The sequence below is a fragment of the Apostichopus japonicus genome, chromosome 11 (assembly GCF_037975245.1).
Source record: "Apostichopus japonicus isolate 1M-3 chromosome 11, ASM3797524v1, whole genome shotgun sequence".
NCBI lineage: Eukaryota > Metazoa > Echinodermata > Holothuroidea > Aspidochirotida > Stichopodidae > Apostichopus > Apostichopus japonicus.
Genome location: NC_092571.1, coordinates 6,800,288 through 6,821,403, shown reverse-complemented (window position 1 = coordinate 6,821,403; position 21,116 = coordinate 6,800,288). Strand labels below are relative to the sequence as shown.

Genomic DNA, 21,116 nt, shown 5'->3' with positions numbered 1-21,116 from the left:
CCATTAATGGGGTTATTGTGACAACTCTAATGTTGTGTAATTGTTATGCTGTAAAATATGTGACAAGGGTAACTATGTCGGCCAGACGGGTTCCAAATTTAGAAAAACAGAGACTATATTAAACTTTAGTCATGTAGGTATCGTTCACTGAGCAAGCAATGCCAATCTTGTAGCGCGCACGCGCACTACAATGAATATCCCTTACACTAGGCCTAAGGATTTTAAGCGATTATACATTAGTTAGGGATTACGGATCTCTATCTATATATCTATATATATATATATATATATATATATATATATATATATATATATATATATATATATATATATACATAAATGTATATATATTCATTTCACGGAGTTAATAGTATCTCTTCCGAGTTCAGACTTCACAAATAACGTTCGGGTTGGATAGCATCATGATTGATAGTAATGCTCATTGCTTACGTCATACATTAGTTCACAAGAGGGTCGAGCGCTCGTAGATTATGATAATTTCACGGTCTCATACTTATTGCTCTTCACTATTATTCAGGTTATTGTCCTCCACCGCAAGTACAAATGCGACCCGTATTAAAGCCAGTTCCGGGCAGTTGTCGAATTACATATTGCAACATATTATGATCTAAGTGAAATGGATATCTGGTTTTCTAGGGTGTCTCGTCCAACAAAATCGAGAAACATAAGATGAAAAAGAATGCATTTTCCACCACCTGCACCTTTATATAATAAAAACAAAAGAACGTATCAATGTAGTTATCTGATAAAAGGTTGTGGGATGTGCTGCGTGTGACACTTATCCCTGAGAGTTTTGCTAACGAGGTCGATAGATTTTGACTTGCTGACCAGTTTGACAAAAGCAACATTGCATAATCTTCTGCATATGCTGACACATTCTGCGAAAACTTGTAAAATGAAGTTGCTGTCCGTCTTGTTGTTGAGCTGTCTGGTGATGTCCCTGGTTTTGACCACAGACGCAGATCATCCGAGGGCGAACGAGAGAGTGTTACGAGATGCCCATGCACACCGCCCTGGTGATTCTTGTCCCATTCCCCATGATCATGATCATGGTCGTAGATCGATCCAACGACGTGAAGAGAATGATGAAACAGTAAGTGTTTTTGCTATTTGTCTTTAACATTGAATGAAAAGTGTTATATAAGATCGTCTAGGCGATGTTTGAGATGTTATGAGACAAAAATGGTGTTTTAATGGGTGACAACACTAGCAGTATTTTTGACTTAGCTTCACATTTGTCATAAATTATATCCTTTAGCGTAACTGGACCTTTTGCGGATGTTTGCTTAAAATCCCGCTTCTATATGTCTATACTACAGTAGCCAACAGCGGTAAAATTCATGCAGGAGTGATTTGCCCTAAATGGGCACATGTGCGTTTAAGTAATTACCATACAACCTGTTACTGGAATTATCATACGGTTCGGTAACAGTTTTAACACTTGCGCAACGTTTACTCCATGGACCTAAGTGCCTAGGCCTATATGCAAAAACACGAAACTCGTTCAGACTCAAGCGGTGTTGCCCGTTTTAGCTAAAGTTATGGGGTTAACGAAATGGCGGAGTCGTGGTTACAAATCGATATTTTGTACTAACAACTACATTGTGCATAGGCAGCAGCGGCAGTACAACTATATATGTATACACATACGAAACATTAGGGCCGGTATGCAAACTTATGGAATACGCGAAGTTAGAAACTACATAATGAATCCAACATTTTCACTATATGTGTAGGAAAAGAGTTTATATATTATTATTCTCAATATAAATGTTATCCTAAAAGACGGAATATTTACAAGTAAAATAGTTATGAAAGTTGAAGACGGGTATACTTAGTGAGGGAAATAACAAATAATGAAATATGTATGCTCTCCGCCTGTATATTGTGAGAAATGTACAAACATTTTATTAAAGATATTAATTAAAACAATGGTTCTGTACGTTTACATTTAACTTTAATTCAAGCAAATGTTTCGATTATTATTCATTTGTCTTATATTCCAATGTTTCTGTGCCGTAATAATTTCAGGAAATATTTACAAGGTTATATCTTAGATTAAGAGCAAACGCCATCTATTTATATATTCTACTGTCTGCCTTTAATCCAGAGTGTAGCTGAGATTTCAGCTCAGTTCATATTTTTTTTCATATTATAACCAAATAAATCGTGATGTTTGAAATATAAACACAGCGGTACAGGGAATGTTGGATTAAAGATTCCTGGTTTAGCTGGTTACCGGGACTACGCATGGCTAATTAACGTATGAACAATAAAAGCGTGCCGTAATATAAATGCAGTGCATGAACTTTAATTTCTCTTAATTCGTCGCATTTTATTTTTTCGATAAGTTTGCATTAATCATATAACTTATGAATATATATAATTTTTTTAATTGCAGGACTAACTTTTGGTGGACTGAACAGAAACATAACGCTGTAGACCTTATCTGAGAGACTGTTGAATGGATTAGTCGTTTAGCCTACAGCTGTAAACTGGTGATGGGAGAATCTGTTTTGTTAACTTGTTATCATTAACTTTCCAAATGATAGCAATGCTTATTAAAGTAAAACACTAACCAAAAATGCAGTGACTGAAATCATTCATTGTGAACTTCATTGGCTCAAACTCTGGGAAAATCAAATTTCATACACAACCCCTTCCCCATCCCTACCTCACACCTACACCCGTCACCCCGCCCCACCTGTCTCCCTTCTAGCACCCCCCCCCCCCATCCGCTGCAAACTCAGCAATTATGTCAAAGAAAGTCATATTGGGATCGAAGAGGTGAACTTTACACCAAAATAATTTGACGAATCTCAAGTTTGGGGAAAGGTTCGTTCTTTCGGGTTTTTGTTTCTTCGTCGTTTTTTCTTTTTTTTTATTCTCGAAAAACCGCGATAAGACTCTTGCACAACTAATAGAACAATGAAAACAGTTAACTTTAAATACGAAAATTGTAGTGGTTATGGCGGAAATATCATCTACAATGCGCCCTCTACCCTTACCGTCTTTCGATAACCTTTCTTCCAGGGTTGTGAATGAAAAAAGAAAGCCGTTCTTTCATTTCCTCATATTTCTTTCAGGTTTTCATTTCATACGAGCATTTAAATAGTATCTGACGGCTACCCGCATTTTCGAGATCAGAGAAAAAGAACCTGTCGATATTGATGAAAAGAATGCGTATGGATTTTAATGTCGTATGTAACTGTTTATCGTTCCAAGTTTTATGAAACTTAGACGAAAGTTTTTCTTATGATATAGATTATATTAGATTAATCCAGCAAAGCTATGCTCTGAGGAGTGGAAATTTATACTAATTTATATGACAGTTAAGCTTTCACTTTACATGAGGATACTTCAGTAATCAGATATCTGTAATTCTGCGAACACTTTTATAACGGTGGCGTGCATACAAAGAGGGTGCGGGTGGGGTGGTGTGTTGGTGGGGGTGGGGTGGTGTTCCCCAAGTCCAATCGTCAGTCGGAGGAATGGATCAGCCAGATCATCCGAGTCGTAATATTATCTAACTTAAATAAGCATAATTTGCTTTCACAAACGACGTGACCTTCAATCTCAGAACGAAAATTCTAGACTGCTGTGATAATCAGAAAAGGGAAGTCAGTTTATCCATTAAGCTATTACGAAATAGCGCCATCCTTTATTTCGTGTAGCCGGCGTGACAGTGTAAATTTCCCTATAATAGTTTAGTATAACACACCCTACCAGATAAAATAACTCGAACCACGGTATAGCACACCAAGCAAGGGTGCATTGTAGTGCATACAAGGGAACAATGAGTTAAATTAGTGACTGATTCCAGTAATGAGCAATGTATTGCGCGATTCCGTTTCTCTGTTCTACAGTATTGTTTCAGTTTATTTGGGGGGGGGGGGGGGGTTGAGAAAGAAGAAGAATTTTATGATAAGAATGCAAAGAGGGGGAAAGAAACTGTCTAGGAATAAACATCAACTGCTTGCTTTTCGAAGGTGGGGGTGGGGGGGGGGGTATAGTACTGGTTTCTCGTGTATGATCATCCTATAGTGAGTTGCACTCATTTGAAGTAGACTGCGCCATATTATATGAACGCGACTATTCGTATACGAAGATACTGCTACATTAATTGTCCTGAATGTCATGTTATTGTTATATATATATATATATATATATATATATATATAATATATATACGTACGATTTATATGTGCATGTTTATGAGAAATAACAGTTTCGAAAACTAGATGGTTTATAACTTAGAGTGATTAAAACGATATCAATGAAAATTTTCCAAATGAAAATCCTTGAATCAAAACCACGCTACTAGTTTTATTCTTGAGTTTTTATTCTGTTGTCGTTATTGTCACACCTTTCGAGTTTTATGAAGAAGATAATGCACTCCATATCACAGTGAGATGAATGCATTTAAGGAATCATGTAAGTGACAAGTTAGGAAAGAGGACAAGGTAATTAAACAATTTCAAATTCATGTCTGACCAATTACAGGAAAATTTCATCTGAACCACATAGCTATTATAATCAGATTTCCGGGTAAGCTCGTTCTACCGTTTATTTCGGTACAGTGTTTTTATAGCATTGCGTGCCTTTCATATGTCTGCTTCAGTAAGGCAGCAGGTATATTACTCTGTGAAGTAGTTCATCCAAGGTGTTCATACATCGTCCTACGTCCTACATCTGTGCCTGGTCTGCCTCCTTCACCACGTCCACCTCTTCCAGAACGACCTCCATCGCGTCCGTTATTACCGCCCTCTCCGTTAACTCCTCCCCCTCCGTCGCCTCTGCCACATCCGCCGCCTCCGCCTTCTCCTCCACCGCCACCTCCTCCTCCACCACCTCCTCCCCTCTTCCTCCGCCACCGCCATATAATCGCAGATATTGTCTCCAAAAGTTGTAATCTGCGTAGTCATATTGACGCTATGAGGAAGAAATAATAATTTAGTTATATATATTTTGTTATATATATATATATATATATATATATTATATATATATATATATAATTGAGATCGCAATGAGTTGAATCAAGAACAGTGAAAAAAACTTCCAGCCCCACCGGGATTCGAACCGGGGCCTTCCGCTCTGTACGCGGACACCCTAACCACTAGGCTATGGACGCTGATTGTATGTCCAGAGGTTCGAAACCGGTAAGGAAGGTCGTAATTCCACTGTAGGCGTTTGTCACATGTATCGAACAATACCAATTCTGTTTTTGGTGACATATTTTGCCTTACTCTAGAGATCAAACATGATGCTAACCAACTCGAAATCATTTGTGATTCCTAAAGCCGGATCTCGAAAGAGATACTTTTAACAGACTTTATGTTTATACAATGGAGGTAAACGACAAAGGCAAATGAATATATATAAATGAAAAACGGAATGAGTTGGAAAATCAAGAACAGTGAAAAAACTCTCAGCCTCCACCGGGATTCGAACCACGGGCCTTCTGTACGCGGACACCCTAACCACTAGGCTATGGACGCTGATTGTATGTCCAGAGGTTCGAAACCGGTAAGGAAGGTCGTAATTCCACTGTAGGCGTTTGTCACCTGTATCGAACAATACTAGTTCTGTTTTTGGTGACATATTTTGCCTTACTCTAGAGATCAAACATGATGCTAACCAACTCGAAATCATCTGTGATTCCTAAAGCCGGATATCGAATGAGATTCTTTGAACACACTTTATGTTAATGCAATGGAGGTAAACGACATTGTACAATTATACAATTATAATATAATTCAATTTACATGTTAACGTAGGATACCATGTCGCACAATTGAGGGCGTGGACACGTTTTGTACTAACATGTATAAACTCGGAATACCAATAATTTCAACGACGGTGAGATCCGAAATTATTTTATTCGTCGTAATTTTTCAACTGCTTATCATTCGTGCTAACATTTAATTTTAACGAAAAAAAATGCAACTGTAAGAACAGTCTAGTGAAAGAAAATTAACGGTTAATGGCAGAGTTCATGATTTTTACAAAACAAATCAAAGGCAATACATAGCTTCCCTGTGAAGTATGTAAGGTTCGAAACTTGAGCGTGGATTCAAGTAATTTACATATTTTATTCTTTCTGATTTACTTGATCATGAGATATAACATTTTAAAAAAAACTACATAATTGAAGATAAAACAGTGTTTTTGTAATTATTTGATAGATTATGATCTTAGTTTGATCATCGCAACCTCGACCAAAACGTAAAATGAAACACGTCATAATTGAAAACTCGACTAACTGATGATAACTTTTCCTCTATAATGCTTTCAAGTTACCATGCACGGACAAGCTGGTATCCTTTCACCACCACCCCAACCCCCCGACGCCCACCCTCTCACTCCCACACTTACCTCTCTACTGTAATTGTCTAGACACTAATCACTTCCTTCGTGGAATTCTTGCTCTTCAAGTTCCATTTTTTTTTTTTGATGCAACAACAAACACTGAACAGGCAAGAAATACAAAGCATATGTAAAAATTCATGTTGGAGGTATCGACGCAAAGTGAACGTTTTCTCTTCAAAGACAACTTTCGAAGTGCTTGACCAAACATGCATATTAGTGTCAAATCTGAAAGGTCTAATGTTAAGTCCATATAGATAAACCATTCTATTAAGATTAGTGGTTATTTGACCAAACATAGCATAGTGTCAAATCTGAAAGGTCTAATATTAAACCCATATGGAGAAATCCAATTCTATTTAGATTGGTTATTTGTCAAAGAGCACCTGCACTCTCAGGAAAGTCAAATCGGGATCAAAAAGATGGATTTTACACCAAAAGAGTTTGACGAATCTCAAATTTGATGGAATGTATGTTCTCTCGTTTGCATTATTTCTTTGTCTTTCTTTTCTGTTTTACTATTCTGAACTTTACATATTAAATTTTTATTTTGTATGGCGGAAATATCCATCGACTTCGCCTTCTGAAACTACAACCACACAACTCTACTCTTTCCGTCTTCCGATAGCCTAGTATTTCATAAATTGTTGTATGCAAAACTCCTTAAGCGTACCAAGACCGGGATTGTTTTTTTTTTACAAATCGTTTGCGTTCTCATATTTTTATCTGTTTTTTTTTGTATGTATATTTAATTATTTCAAGCTTCCATTTCATTTCGTTTCCAGGCTAGAAAAATATGTACCAGAACCAGTATTGTACAGGATATAGGTCTTTGAAAGAGTGATTTCAACAAAACGTCATTATGGAAATGTCTCTAAATTGAACTCTACTACGGATGTAACCTAGTTCCTCAGAATGCACCATCTGACGTTAAATTTTTATTTTTTGCTGGAGCAAGACCCCTAAACCCCATGGCAGCACCTCCTTTGTAAAATCTGTCATTCGCCTCTTGCCCTTCGACAAAAGTTCAGCCCTCTACCTTAATCAGACGGCGGAATTCTGAATTCCACCCCCCCCCCAATGCCCAACACCTCATACACCTGTGCACGCCTCTGCGTACTTATCCAGTCCATTCATGGGGTTATTGTGACAACTCTAATGTTGTGTAATTGTTATGCTGTAAAATATGTGACAAGGGTAACTATGTCGGCCACACGGGTTCCAAATTTAGAAAAACAGAGACTATATTAAACTTTAGTCATGTAGGTATCGTTCACTGAGCAAGCAATGCCAATCTTGTAGCGCGCACGCGCACTACAAGAAATACCCCTCACACTGAATAGGGCCTAAGGATTTTAAAGACCAACTATGTAGGTAAATTTTTTTTTTGGATTTCCATTAATTTAGGAGTTTACATACCCATAATCAACATGTGTAAAAAATAATCTTCGAAAACCTACTAAAACCCATGAAAAAACGACCACGAAAATGGACATTTTGGGTTGTCACGTGACATGTACCTCTGGAATGTCTGAAAACAGAGATTGACCCAAAGGAGCCTCTGGTCACCGTGTGACGTCATTGTTTGTATACCGCGAAAATCAAACGCTGATATAGGCACTTTTGTACACAGATAGCGATCAATTGTACTGTTTTTGACTTCCAATTTCGAGCGTTTGAAAAGCTGTTAGCTTAAAACAAGAACACATGAAGGTTAACAACTAGTTTTAAGACAATTATAAGCAGAAATTTTAGTTAAATTGGTTATTTCATTAGCAAAATTTCCACTCAAATGGAAGCATCTTTTACATAGCGGAGCGTCAATAGGTCCGTACGGTACAATATACTGTAGAACATGCTGGCAAGCAGCTTGGCGATTCCGTAATACAATTTGATCGCAAGATACCGTAAACTGAACAGAAGAATAGACCTAAAAGATGCCTCATGCGTGATATGTGACGGGAAAATGGCTTACGTTACTGTCAACAAATTACCAAAAAGACACTAAACATAATCGAACAACTACGAGAACACGCTGACCCGAATCGACCAGGGTAGCATATGCATGACTAAGCTTCAGCTGAACATAGTACTTACTCGTTTTAATATCCAAAAGTACAAACACAGAAAAAGTATCCTTTCAATAAACAAAATTTAGCAGTGAATATCCAAATCCACGTTTCTCGTTCAATCCTGTGCGAAACTACTACCGTCATGACTCTGTGTAATTCCATGGAGTTAGGCCTAGTTGAAACAGGCCTTGACCAGTTACATCCCACAATCACAAGACAGTCACTAACGAAATAAAACGCCCGATCGCTACATAGAACCGTTTTTATCCAACTCCTTGGACCATGCAGATGCCGGAATAAACATAACGGACAATATAACACAATGTATCACGAACTCACGATACTGGAATACAACAAAGGAAATAGATAAATGCGGTGAAATCCTATAGCATGACTATTTACACATGCTGTGAGCCATACATGTACTAACAATGCTACCCTATAGGCACGGTATATACACGGTCATCTCTTACGGTAAATATTATACTGTCAATTGCGTGATATAATGTTACATGTAAGGACGTCCAGAGCTTGTTTACGGTCAATTTCACATTAGCTATGTCCGGTCATGGTCCGACACAGCTATCGACAGAATATAACTTTCGCAGAATGAGACATTTGCAGCTTACACAGAGGCAGGGTCATGCATGTGGACTCGTGGGCATGAGATACTCCGGGTGCTGAAAAATCTTTCCGCGTGGATCTCAAAAATTGATCCAAAGTCTGCGGCGTTTTACGTCGGTTCTTTTACTCGGAAATCTAAAAAAGCTGATGCTTTTGTTGGATGAGGTACAACTGCAACCTCCAACAACACAGAATTGTGGCATTTCGGGGGAAAAGGAGTAATATCGTTGATGTTTTTGGCAGCTCAAGTATACAACTTTACACACTAAAAGTATTGTTGTGAGTGAGGTATACAAACAGTGACGTCACATGGTCACCTGATGTCTTCGGAATGTTTCAGGAATGTCTGAAACAGGTTTCATAAGAAGCTGACTTTACTTCCCATTTTTCACGTATTTAACGTCCGAAATTGGTAAAGTTAATTACAGCAATGTAATTGGAGTGAGTTAAGGATTACATACATGCAAAATGGTGGGATTTTATGTTCATCGAAAAGTCTCCATAGTTTGTCTTTAAGCGATTTATCCATTTGTTAGGGATAACCAGGCGCGTATCCAGGATTTTCTAACCCGGGGGGCGCGAATTACTATCTAAGCGGAGCGCCACCATCGGTTGGCGCGCAGCGTACAAGAAAATTTCTGGTTTTGATACCCCCCAGATCACCGGAAATAGCACTTCTCGGGCTTGAAAATGACCCACCAGATGTACACTTTTGCCTGAGAACCAAGTATTTCCCAAAAGTTTTTTCCATCCATAACCTTTTTGAAGATTGTCACACATCATGTTCGACCTCATTGCATGTCCTATGGATCATTGCTTTTGTAGGTGATTCTACGTCACGGCCCACAATATCCGAAAGCCCCACTTTTCAAGGTTTTAAGCCCATTATTTGTTGAGAATTTGAAAATTCACATTTCTCGTGAATAAAATCACTTCAAAACATACCCATAATGTTGCACAAAATTCAATCTATGGACAAGCAATATAGAAAAACCTCCTTGAACCCCTAAAAGACAGGTCAAAGTTGCACGAGTAGAGGAAAGTATGATGAAGAATGTTGGTGAGGAAATTTTCGAAAATTCAGACACAGTTAATTTATTGGTGTAGAAATATTAAAACCTCTTAGAACGGCTATTATAAAACTTGGTTGAAGGAAATGAAAAATAGCAGATATTTCCGATATCAGGTATATCGAAACGGAACACTACACACATAGGCGTAGGTCCCGTAGGAGGCGGTGGCTGCAGCCCCCTCCCCCTCCCCCCCCCCCCCGCAACCAAATTTTTCCCCATCTTTTTCGGGCACCTACTGAAAGAAAAATAAATAGCAATGAATAGCTTAAAAATTATTTCCTTGGTAATTAAAATAAAGTTCTAAGCTTGGCCGACATTACTACTGTAAAAGAGAGTTTTGACATAAATGGATCTGTATGACTTTTCTCCATCTACATAAGACATTTCGTTGTTTACATAGCATCCGGCGGTATACTGTGCAACTTTCACGGACCGTAAGGTACACGATGCCATGCACTGTAATGACCGATGCTTGCTTATATGATATTGGCATTGATATGTTGAAATTTTGGCTTTTTTCGGGCAAGTCATTACAGCCAAGGGCGGCGGAAGCACTTTCAATCTGGGGGGCACCGACATCGAAGGGCACTTTGCAGAAATTCGATTGGACTGATGCAGCCTTATATTTAGTACCCTTTATAGCTCTTATTGTATTATCTTATTTGCGTATACACATCACTCCATCAACGCCCACCCCCCCTTCAAGGAAAATATGCATACTAGCACTGCAATATCCAATGTGCAAATTGGGAAACAAGGAACAAGTTTTCTTTTGAGACAAAATGAGGTGAAATCATGCTAGTTGCTAATGTAGGAATCTTCCGAATTAGAGTTTATTTCTTGTTAATATGCAGACATCTTTTTCCATTCGAAATAGCTTTGAGTATGACCCACAGAAATTCACTAAAAGTTAGGGGGTAGCCAGGATTTGCAAATTTTATTCACGACTATCTGAGCGGAGCGCCACCATCGGTTGGCGCGGAGCGTACAAGAAATTTTTGGTTTTACAAACCCCTCAGATGGCCGGAAACGGCCCTTCCCGAGTGTTCATTCTGGTTCCCTGGCCTCTTGCTAACTTGAGACACCTCAATTTTTATGTAGAAAAAGGGCACATTTTTAACCTGAGGAAAAGTGGGGGGGGGGGCACGTGCCCCCTGTGCCCCCCGGTTCCGCCGCCCTTGATTACAGCCCCCAAATCCAATTGGGCTCCTACGCCTTTAACTACACACATAGACAGTTTTTGAGGCTGTTCATCGTGGCACATGCATTTCAATGCTCACTGATATGATGTTATATCTGCTCTTTGCTTTACAAATTCGAACAGGCGTGTAGCGAGTAATTGCCAAGGGAGGGGCGAAGCCTGTAGGCAAACTATCTAAGCGAAGCGCCACCATGAGTTGGCGTGAAGCGTACAAGAAAAAATTTGGCCGAAAATGCCTCCCAGATCGCTGGAAATGACACTTCCCAGGCCTTGTAAGTTGCATCTAAGCATAGTCTATTTTTAAATTACTATAGCGATGTTATAAAGAAAATTTGCTCGGGGGGGGGGGGGGTTGGGGGCGGTCGCCCCCTTCCCGAAATGAGTCATGTACCCCGACGACTCGGTCGAGTTCAAGACCAGCCACAGTTGGTTCCATATAGCACAATTGTACAATTGTTTAAGGCGTCCATACACACACACGCGTTATGATAGAGCATATATAGTATTTATGTAGATACATTAGTGAGAGAGGAAAAATGGAAACGTCAAAAATGGAGTTGTCGGTGTAAGGGGTAGGGTGAGGCGCACACCCCCTCCGTAATCCTTGATCTGTCACTGGCTACCCTGTGTATGTTATAGGGATCAGCGCTTTAACTATGACTGTTCCTCTTTCTCTTCCCGAGGTATTGGCTATCTTCTACTCCCTCCTTTTTTCCTTTTTCTCTCTTTTTTCTTTTTCTTTTCCCTTCCTTCCTCTCCTCCTTTTCTTTTTTCCCCCTCCTTTCCCTTTTTTCTTCTCTTTTTTTCTCTCCTCTTTTCCTTACCCGGGGGGCGCGCGCCCCCAACGCCCCCCCCCCCTGGATACGCACCTGATAACGGATCTCTGGGATATTGACTTCTCTTGTTCTGTTGACAATGTTGTTGTACTTTCTAGTTCTATGTACGACGTTCGATTGCTATTTTTCAGTTCACTTCGCACGCGTGTCAGAAGTAACCGCTGTTCGTTAAAAAAAACATGTGTGCTCATATTATATCATGTGTTGTATACGGTATCAATTTTTGGTTTCGATGAAATCGTAACCTATGCATGTATGTATGTATGTATGCATGGGCGGCGATCCGTACTTTCGAGTGGGGGGGATATGACCTTGTTGACTATCTAAGCGTAGCGCCACCATGAGTTGGCGCGAAGCGTACAAGAAAATTTTGGGATTTACAAACCCTCTAGATGGCCGGAAACGGCACTTCCCTTTCACTTGCTTTATAAAGACGGTTTATTTGAAAAGATCGCACTGCGTTTATGGTAGGCGGGAAATGAAGCTAAAAAGAGCCGTACATTCACGATGATACATAAATGTAGGCATGAAAAAAATTCTTATCCCTGGCATTTGGTGGGGGGATATGGTGTATTACATCCCCTCCACCCATTTTCATGGGGGGATATATCCCCCCTTCCCCCCAGGATCGCCGCCCATGTATGTATGTATGTATGTATGTATGTATGTATGTATGTATGTATGTATGTGTGTATGTATGTATGTATGTATGTATGTATGTATGTATGTATGTATGTATGTATGTATGTATGTATGTATGTATGTATGTATGTATGTATGTATGTATGTATGTATGTATGTATGTATGTATGTATGTATGTATGTATGTATGTATGTATGTATGTATGTATGTATGTATGTATGTATGTGTGTGTGTGTGTGTGTGTGTGTGTGTGTGTGTGTGTGTGTGTGTATGTATGTATGTATGTATGTATGTATGTATGTATGTATGTATGTATGTATGTATGTATGTATGTATGTATGTATGTATGTATGTATGTATGTATGTATGTATGTATGTATGTATGTATGTATGTATGTATGTATGTATGTATGTATGTATGTGTGTATGTATGCGTGTATGTATGTATGTATGTATGCGTGTATGTTTGTGTGTATGCATATGTGTGTGAAGCCCTAGCTCGGTAAGCACATATCAAGACGTCTGGGGAATGTTGACAAATGTCATAGCATCTGGCCAGACGATAATTAGGGTAGTGTCCCTATTGGTTGATAACACATGAACTTGGAGAATGTCTTTAAGTTGTCGTTAACGTTAAACGTTTTCGCTTCAGAACACCATTGCGTAAAGTGTCGTATCCGGTTACTTCCCGCAACACACGTGGGTTTTTCCACGTTCTGAACGTTGGTAAAAAGCGAAGTCGCAACCCATTGTTGATCGCTCTTTTGAAAAGAATAATGAAAACAAGTTTTGCCGGAAGGTTAGCACATAAATTCGAGCTTGACAATGCCTTAGATAATGGGACGGAATTCCACTAGAAACCGAGAGTGTTGGAAAGTCTTATGTATGTGGATTTATGTGACGCCTTAGCTTGTCAACATGATAACTCAAAAAGTGCATATCAGTGAAGTTCATATTTGGTATGTAGATTCCCATAGTAAGTGTATTTAGTGATAGTAAATGTCAAAGGAAGGTCAACAGAGGTCATCAGAGGTCAACAGAGGTCAAAGTCCGAAAACCTTGTTAAACGCTGTAACTCAAAAATTGTTTCGTTTAATGAACTTAATACTTGGTTTTATATCAAGATTAGTTCGGACACTGAGAATTCCTTTGTTTTTTGTGAAGGTCGTGTGACGTCATCGGACGTAAACGTCTTAAATCCACCCTGTATGCAAACTCCTAATATAAAGCATGAATAATTTCATAGATAAATTATGGGTCTATACACCGAGTGTAAAGCCTTGCTTGATCACTTGAATTAGTCAATAATGATAAAAACTTAACCATCTTATGTGTGCTGTGTTATAGCTGAATGTTTTCATATAATAGTTTCCATCACAAAGCTGTTGGACTTTCTGTGAAATCTACCTGGTTAAATGGTCCTTTCTATCTCAAAGATCTATGTGGTTACATTGTGTCATCTAACTGAGAGTTATATATGGTTACACTGTGTCATATCTAAAGCAGATATCTATATGGTTATATTGTGCAATCTCACTCATAGATATTGTTACAAGTTGTGCCATCTAACAAAGAGATATATATATATGGTTACAATGTGTTATCTTACTAAGAAATCTATATGGCTACATTGTGGTATCTTACCAATAGATTTATATGGTTATATTGTATTATCTAACTAATATATATACATGGTTACATTGTGTTATTAATGGTTACATTGTGTCACCTAACTCTGAGATCTATATGGTAATATTGTGTCATCTAATACATCAACGTGGTTACATTGTGTAATATAACTATTAACAGAAAAATGCACTTGTAATTTACGGTGATAGTCTTATGAAATGAGGAACATGGTCACGGTTGCGGCAACTGTGACTAGCTAATGTAAGAATCAAACATAGGTCAATGTGAGATCTCCGCTTCCTTTCTTTACTCGACGAATCTCTATGAGGTAAGATAGTGATAACAAATGCTACACCTTTAAACCGAGCTGTCTCGTGGAATCACGTCCTGTGGTTACTCATACTAGTAGCGGTCATTTCCTGCAGGCGTGTTTGTTACCAAATGATTCTTATGGAAATATGACGGTTTCCGGTAATAGGTCTATTACTTCCGGTTCTAAGACACCAATTATGTTGACCAAAAAGAACGCTCATTTCTTTCACAAGAAAATCTATAGTACTTCGTTTTATTCGCAAATATCTTTATAATACAATATGTTGAATGTACGAATAAGTATGAAATATTTTTTTGCTCTTGAAAGGAAGAATGGTTAATGAATAAAACATAATTAATAAAGAAAGAAGGTCCAGTTTACAAACGTTGTGCTAACCCGCCGTTACTACATTATCACAAAATATCTCTTAAACATCAGAGTTAATTCAAAGCAAAAATGTCCCGATGAAGGTAGAAATTATCCAATTACCCAAGCGTGGTGAATTTACTAGAAAAACCACAAACATGAACATTATGCTATTGTGAAGCAACCAAGGAAGGAACATCATTTTCAATGACTCCATACAAGAAAGGCAAAATACTTTTGCAATATAAATATAAATTCAAATATTAAATAAATTTGACTTTCGAAGGGACAAAATGTAAAGCCCACTCAGGTACACACATTTGAGTCCTACTTTGCCCTAACTTGTTGACTATGCCCTACTTTGAGCTACCAGTTTGTTGATTATGCCCTACGTTGTCCTACCAGTTTGTTGATTATGCCCTACTTTGCCCTACCATTTTGTTGATTATGCCCTACTTCGCCCTATCAGTTTGTTGATTATGCCCTACTTTCCCTATCAGTTTGTTAATTGTGCCCTACTTTCCCTACCAGTTTGTTGATTATGCCCTACTTCGCCCTATCAGTTTGTTGATTATGCCCTACTTTCCCTACCAGTTTGTTGATTATGCCCTACTTTGCCCTACCAGTTTGTTGATTATGCCCTACTTTGCCCTGCCAGTTTGTTGATTATGCCTACTTTGCCCTATCAGTTTGTTTATTATGCCTACTTTGCCTTACCAGTTTGTTGACTATGCCCTACTTTGCCCTGCCAGTTTGTTGATTATGTGATGGTAGATTTGCAATAGCCGCATTTTTTTCTTATTCACAAATCAAATAAAAATATCACGAAAGATATATGAAATATTCTAAAATTGTTACGGGAAAGACTAGAAGCAAGAGAAAGACAAGCCAATCAACCTTCACCTGAAACGCTCATTATTCATTCACTAAAATGGTACATTCATACCGAAGAAGTAAATACTTATATATGCATATCATTATGTAGAACGTTTAGGGTATCATTATAATAGAGAAAAATAGAATCATGTCATATGAAAATACATCTTAAAAATGGAAGAAATTACTGAATTGCTTATTAATTTCAAACTGCCAAAATGATAAGAATTAAAATCCCATCAAATAACATCTTTAGGTAAATTGATACACTGTCCATAGTCGTTGCCTTTTCAACAAAATAACCATGTTTTTCTGACCTTAATGAAGGTGTCGTACACTTCCCATACATATATTAATGTGGTGCGTCAGCTGATGTCGTCCCTAAAATCCAACGTGGTCCTTGCACGTGTATAATTTTGAAGCCATGCATATGTAGCAGCTCTGTTTCATGGTTTTTGATCCACGTGCATCATAAACTGTTTAAGTTCAGGTGTACACTATACTATATTATACCTGACTGCTTCTCTCCTGTCGAAATGACGTCATATGTACTCCAGGTATATCACCCTCGTAGATACCATCAGTAGTATGTACATCAAGGCGGGCTGCTGCTGCTGTAGGCTTGGATGAAGACTTGCTTTCTAATCTCATATAAACCCTTGCTTCCTCGTATTGACGAAGATCAGCGTATCCGTCTTTGGCCTGCTTCACACCATCACGAGCGGCGGCGGCGGCTTCGGCGTCCTTATCTCCGACGCTCTGATACGGATGGTGATTGTCAACAACGCGTGGAGAAGTCTTAAAGACGTCATCAGAGCTCTCCTTGCCAAGGAGCTCTAATGACTGAGAACGAAACAGAAATATCATATAAACCGACAGAAAAATAAAAAATATACAGAATATGGCCAAAGCTGAGCCTATCCCTATTGCAATGATCACTAACGTTATCGGGATTCCCAAATTTGACTTGTCAGTTCCTCCGGAGTTTTGTGAAAAAGTAGTTCCAGTGAATGCGACCAAAGTCGTTGGCTGCTGATGGTCGGGTGATTTGGTTTCAAGTGGCGACTCCGTGGTCGTGAGAAGGTAATCGACAACCTGGATAGTGACCGCCTTGGTGGAAGGAGTTGAAGGAGTCTTCAAGCAAACAATCGAGATAGTTGGGTCATTTGGATCAGCGTTTATCAAGTATATAGTCAAGTGGGCGCCATTGTCAAACTTCTCGACCTCGTAACTATGAAATTGTGTTATGGTGTCTCCGGGAATGTACCAACCAATATCCGTTCTATTGTCGCTTGGAGACAGACATGTTATCGTATAATTGGTTCCATTTTGTGCGACAGGATTAGAAGGGAATATTACTAACCCGCTTTGTACCTCCAGTGGATAACTTGAGGGTACTATAGTCACAGATGACATCTTGCGGTGAATTTCATTGTTATAGTTTACCATGCAGAGGAACGATATGGTAGAGGAACTCTCGTCTGGTAGCCGGCTGCCATTAATTAGATGGAGATTACTCCCTCCGGCAAAAGAAGAGCCCCGGATGGTTTGAAAAGCCAAATGACTCTCTGGAACTTGTAACCAAGTTAACACCGCTCCAGGGATGGTACTGGAGCAGCTAAGTGTGACGTCACTGCCTTCGTGGACTGAAGGGTCCATCGGTTGTACGTCAATGATGTAACTGCCAAGGATGCCGGAGGCAGAGTGAAGGCTAAGCAACACGATAGTTAAGATGTTATAATCCATTATATAAACAACGAAAGTATATAGGGAGAAGAGCCGTCCACCGCTAATTAGCAAGCATGTACGTAAATCTTACCTCCCTTTGCTGCTACAAACAATGTCTGAATATGGCACATTATTTCCCTTCGGAAACTTTGGAAAGCGTTTATTAGGAAATTATCTTGATATCAAAATCTTTCCTGACTTTGTAACTTCGTTCCTAAAGAGGCCGCGAAGTGTTGTTGTAGTTTAAGACTTGACGTAAGTAATGTCTGTACGCCAATTAATCAAAAGCTCGGCCAGCGAGTTGTAACGTGTGTGATCAAATGAAATACAACTGAATGCGAACTATAAACGTTGACTCTCAGTGCAACACATATTTCAGAGCGGAAGTTTTCGAAACCACTATTGAGGTCAACAATTCTTGATAAAATGAACTCACTTGTTGGTTTCTTCGGAGGTACATAGGAACTAATTTGGATACTTTTTCTTTCAGGTAAAGGTAAATATTTATATTTCCAACCCAATTAGCTCTTCTGAGACACCCGATTAGAACGTGGACTACCAAATGATAGAGAACACACCGTGCGGACGCGGTTCCATGTATAGCTTGATGCGTATACTAAACGATTAGACCTCACTGTGGATGTGCCAATCAGTGTGGTTATATAACCTACTAGCAGGCACCTTTGTTACAAGGCTCTGTTTTCGTCCCGACAGATGCAACTGAAACAACAGTAAGTACACATGAAAATTTCGATGGATTACTTGGTAAACTCAACTGGTTCATGAAATCTGCAGATGCCGTACAATACGAACGTACTTAACACCGTTATCCAACACACCAATAGCTGACTGTACGATGAATTGTTCCTTTCAAAGTAAGAATCATCGAGCTTTACACCTCATCAACTTTCCAGAGAATTATTGTGAAACCTGCATCAGCAGGAATTGTCCGGATCCCAACGGTTGATAATTTATGATACTCAGCAATTACATTAACCCTTTCTACCATCTCTCTCTCTTTGCTTTGGTTTTAAATTTCATTTCGGAAGTATGATACAATAACGAAAGGAAGTATGGTTTCGCCAATACACCATTTTCTTTGAAGATGATTTTCTACTTGGTCATAGCTTGATCGAATGACACCATGGGCGGCGATCCGTACTTCCGAGTGGGGGGGGGGGGGGGATATGACCTTGTTGACTATCTAAGCGTAGCGCCACCATGAGTTGGCGCGAAGCGTACAAGAAAATTTTGGGATTTACAAACCCTCTAGATGGCCGGAAACGGCACTTCCCGAGGTTTCCAAGCGCCATATACCCAACTTTAAAATAGGGATATCATGTCCGAAATATCTCATAATCAGGATCCAAAATACTTTTTTTTTAATTTCGGGTTTTATTTTGGGAAAATTGCCCCTGTCAGTCTTGTTTCAGGCGCTACGTTAGAATGTTCGAGAGCTCTTTTATATTATTCGATGAAGAAAATGGCCTCATGCAGGCTATTATAGGCCTATACACATGCAATACACAATTACACATAGTTACATTCCTAGGTACCGATTGCTAGGGCATCCAGGTGAAACGTGTATTAAGCATTACCCTGGTAACATGAGATTCTCAGCTGTTCGAGGGAACATGTACGTGTGTAGGCCTACTATAGGGCCTATATGAATACTATGAGGGTGCATATATGTACTATATCAATACCATGGGCGCAATAATACAGTTTGTTGTTATAGGGCCAATGAAGCCTACAGTCAACTATTCTTGCTTTATAAAGACGGTTTATTTGAAAAGATCGCACTGCGTTTATGGTAGGCGAGAAATGAAGCTAAAAAAGAGCCGTACATTCACGATGATGCATAAATGTAGGCATGAAAAAATTCTTATCCCTGGCATTTGGTGGGGGGGGGGGATATGGTGTATTACATCCCCTCCACCCATTTTCATGGGGGGGATATATCCCCCCTTCCCCCCCAGGATCGCCGCCCATGAATGACACAGTATTTTATGTTTGCAGAAGTTATCACAATTTGTACCTTCAGAAGTTTTCTGCAACGGAAAAGGAAGTGAGTAGGAATCTAAGGTTGAGCGGTTGACAATGAGCTAGCATAGGGGGGGGGGGGGGGACATTGAACGATTCTCATACAGACTGATCGTCTTTGTATCAAGCAAAATCCTGTTTGATAGAGCTCATAAAAGATTTGATGTGGGTTTGTAACTATATATATATATATATATATATATATATATATATATATATATATATATATATATATATATATATATACATTACTAGTTCCGTTTTTGGTGACGTATTTGACTCGCTCTAGAGATCAAACATAATGCCAACCAACTCGAAAGCATTTGTGATTCCTAAAACCGGATCTCGAAAGAGATACTTTGAACAGACTTTTGTTAATGAAATGGAGGTTAACGACAAAGGCAAATGATAAAAAGTACATATATTTTATGTAATTTTCGTTTTACATGCTCGTAAAGTGACCTCATTGCACAAATATTTTAATTCTATCTTCGAGTAATATTTCTATGAGCCTTCAGTTGTTTACGTATTGCCGCTAAATAGTAACGACCTCTATAAGCCTGACCTGTGCTCACTCTAGTCTTTTCTCTCATATACAGTATTTCTAAAGAAATATTGTTTAAGATGCAGTCATGCGTTCATTTTAACAGCTATGCAGTTAGAAACTGCAGAGGAATTTGGTTCATACAATATGGTTTGTTTCATGTACATGCTGCAGGGTATAACAGCGCCGTTTTGACGATGATACTGAGTACTGAACTATATATACAGAACAGTTTTCTATGAAACATCTTAAACATGTGTTAAACGTGTTACAGTGTACCGTCGACTACCTATTGGACCAAGCTTTTGGATCAACTATGATGACCCACGTTCTATGTGTGTAAGTAATACCGACGTGTATTCTAGGGGAGTTCCTTGATAACAACATAGTTTTCAACAAACTGAATCATTCGTAACTAAACACCTGGTTAGTGACGACTTCCAGTCAGCGGTCATGGATAGTTTATTTCTGTTACCAGCTAACTTGATGGTGTTATTCATACTCTTAGTTCCATTCGTGATCGGTCAGATTGAATTCTCGGTGACAGATGACATCGTCTTAGAAGGCTCACCTGTCACAGTATACTGTTCATCCACGTCGTTTTCAGTAAACGACTCAGTAACACTTTCACACAATGGTACTGTTCTTGGTGTCTTCCCGAATATGACGCAAATAGAGGCCGATGGGAAGAAAGCTTTCTTGTTGTCAGCACCGCCTAGTCTCTTTCTTTTTATAACGATTGATGTTGCAACTGTCAGTGATAGTGGATTGTACACAT

At 38.9% G+C, this 21,116-nt stretch overlaps 1 protein-coding gene and 1 long non-coding RNA gene across 2 annotated transcripts; one reads left to right on the top strand and one right to left on the bottom strand.

Moving 5' to 3' along the window:
* Nucleotides 1–550: 550 nt before the first annotated feature.
* LOC139976285 (uncharacterized) lies at nucleotides 551–2,606 on the top strand. Its single transcript, XR_011796073.1, has 2 exons — nucleotides 551–1,114; nucleotides 2,423–2,606. It is a non-coding gene; the product is annotated as an uncharacterized lncRNA (long non-coding RNA).
* Nucleotides 2,607–15,019: 12,413 nt separating this feature from the next.
* Nucleotides 15,020–18,760, bottom strand: LOC139976085 (uncharacterized). Its single transcript, XM_071984521.1, has 2 exons — nucleotides 15,820–18,760; nucleotides 15,020–15,725 (listed from the first exon to the last, which is right to left on the bottom strand). Exon 1 carries the CDS (start codon nucleotides 17,767–17,769, stop codon nucleotides 16,531–16,533), a length of 1,239 nt encoding a protein of 412 aa, XP_071840622.1. The 5' UTR covers nucleotides 17,770–18,760; the 3' UTR covers nucleotides 15,020–15,725; nucleotides 15,820–16,530.
* Nucleotides 18,761–21,116: the final 2,356 nt, after the last annotated feature.

Bases quoted from the DNA above. Each gene is read 5' to 3' on its own strand.
- LOC139976085 (XM_071984521.1), bottom strand. From the start codon at position 17,769: ATGGATTATAACATCTTAACTATCGTGTTGCTTAGCCTTCACTCTGCC.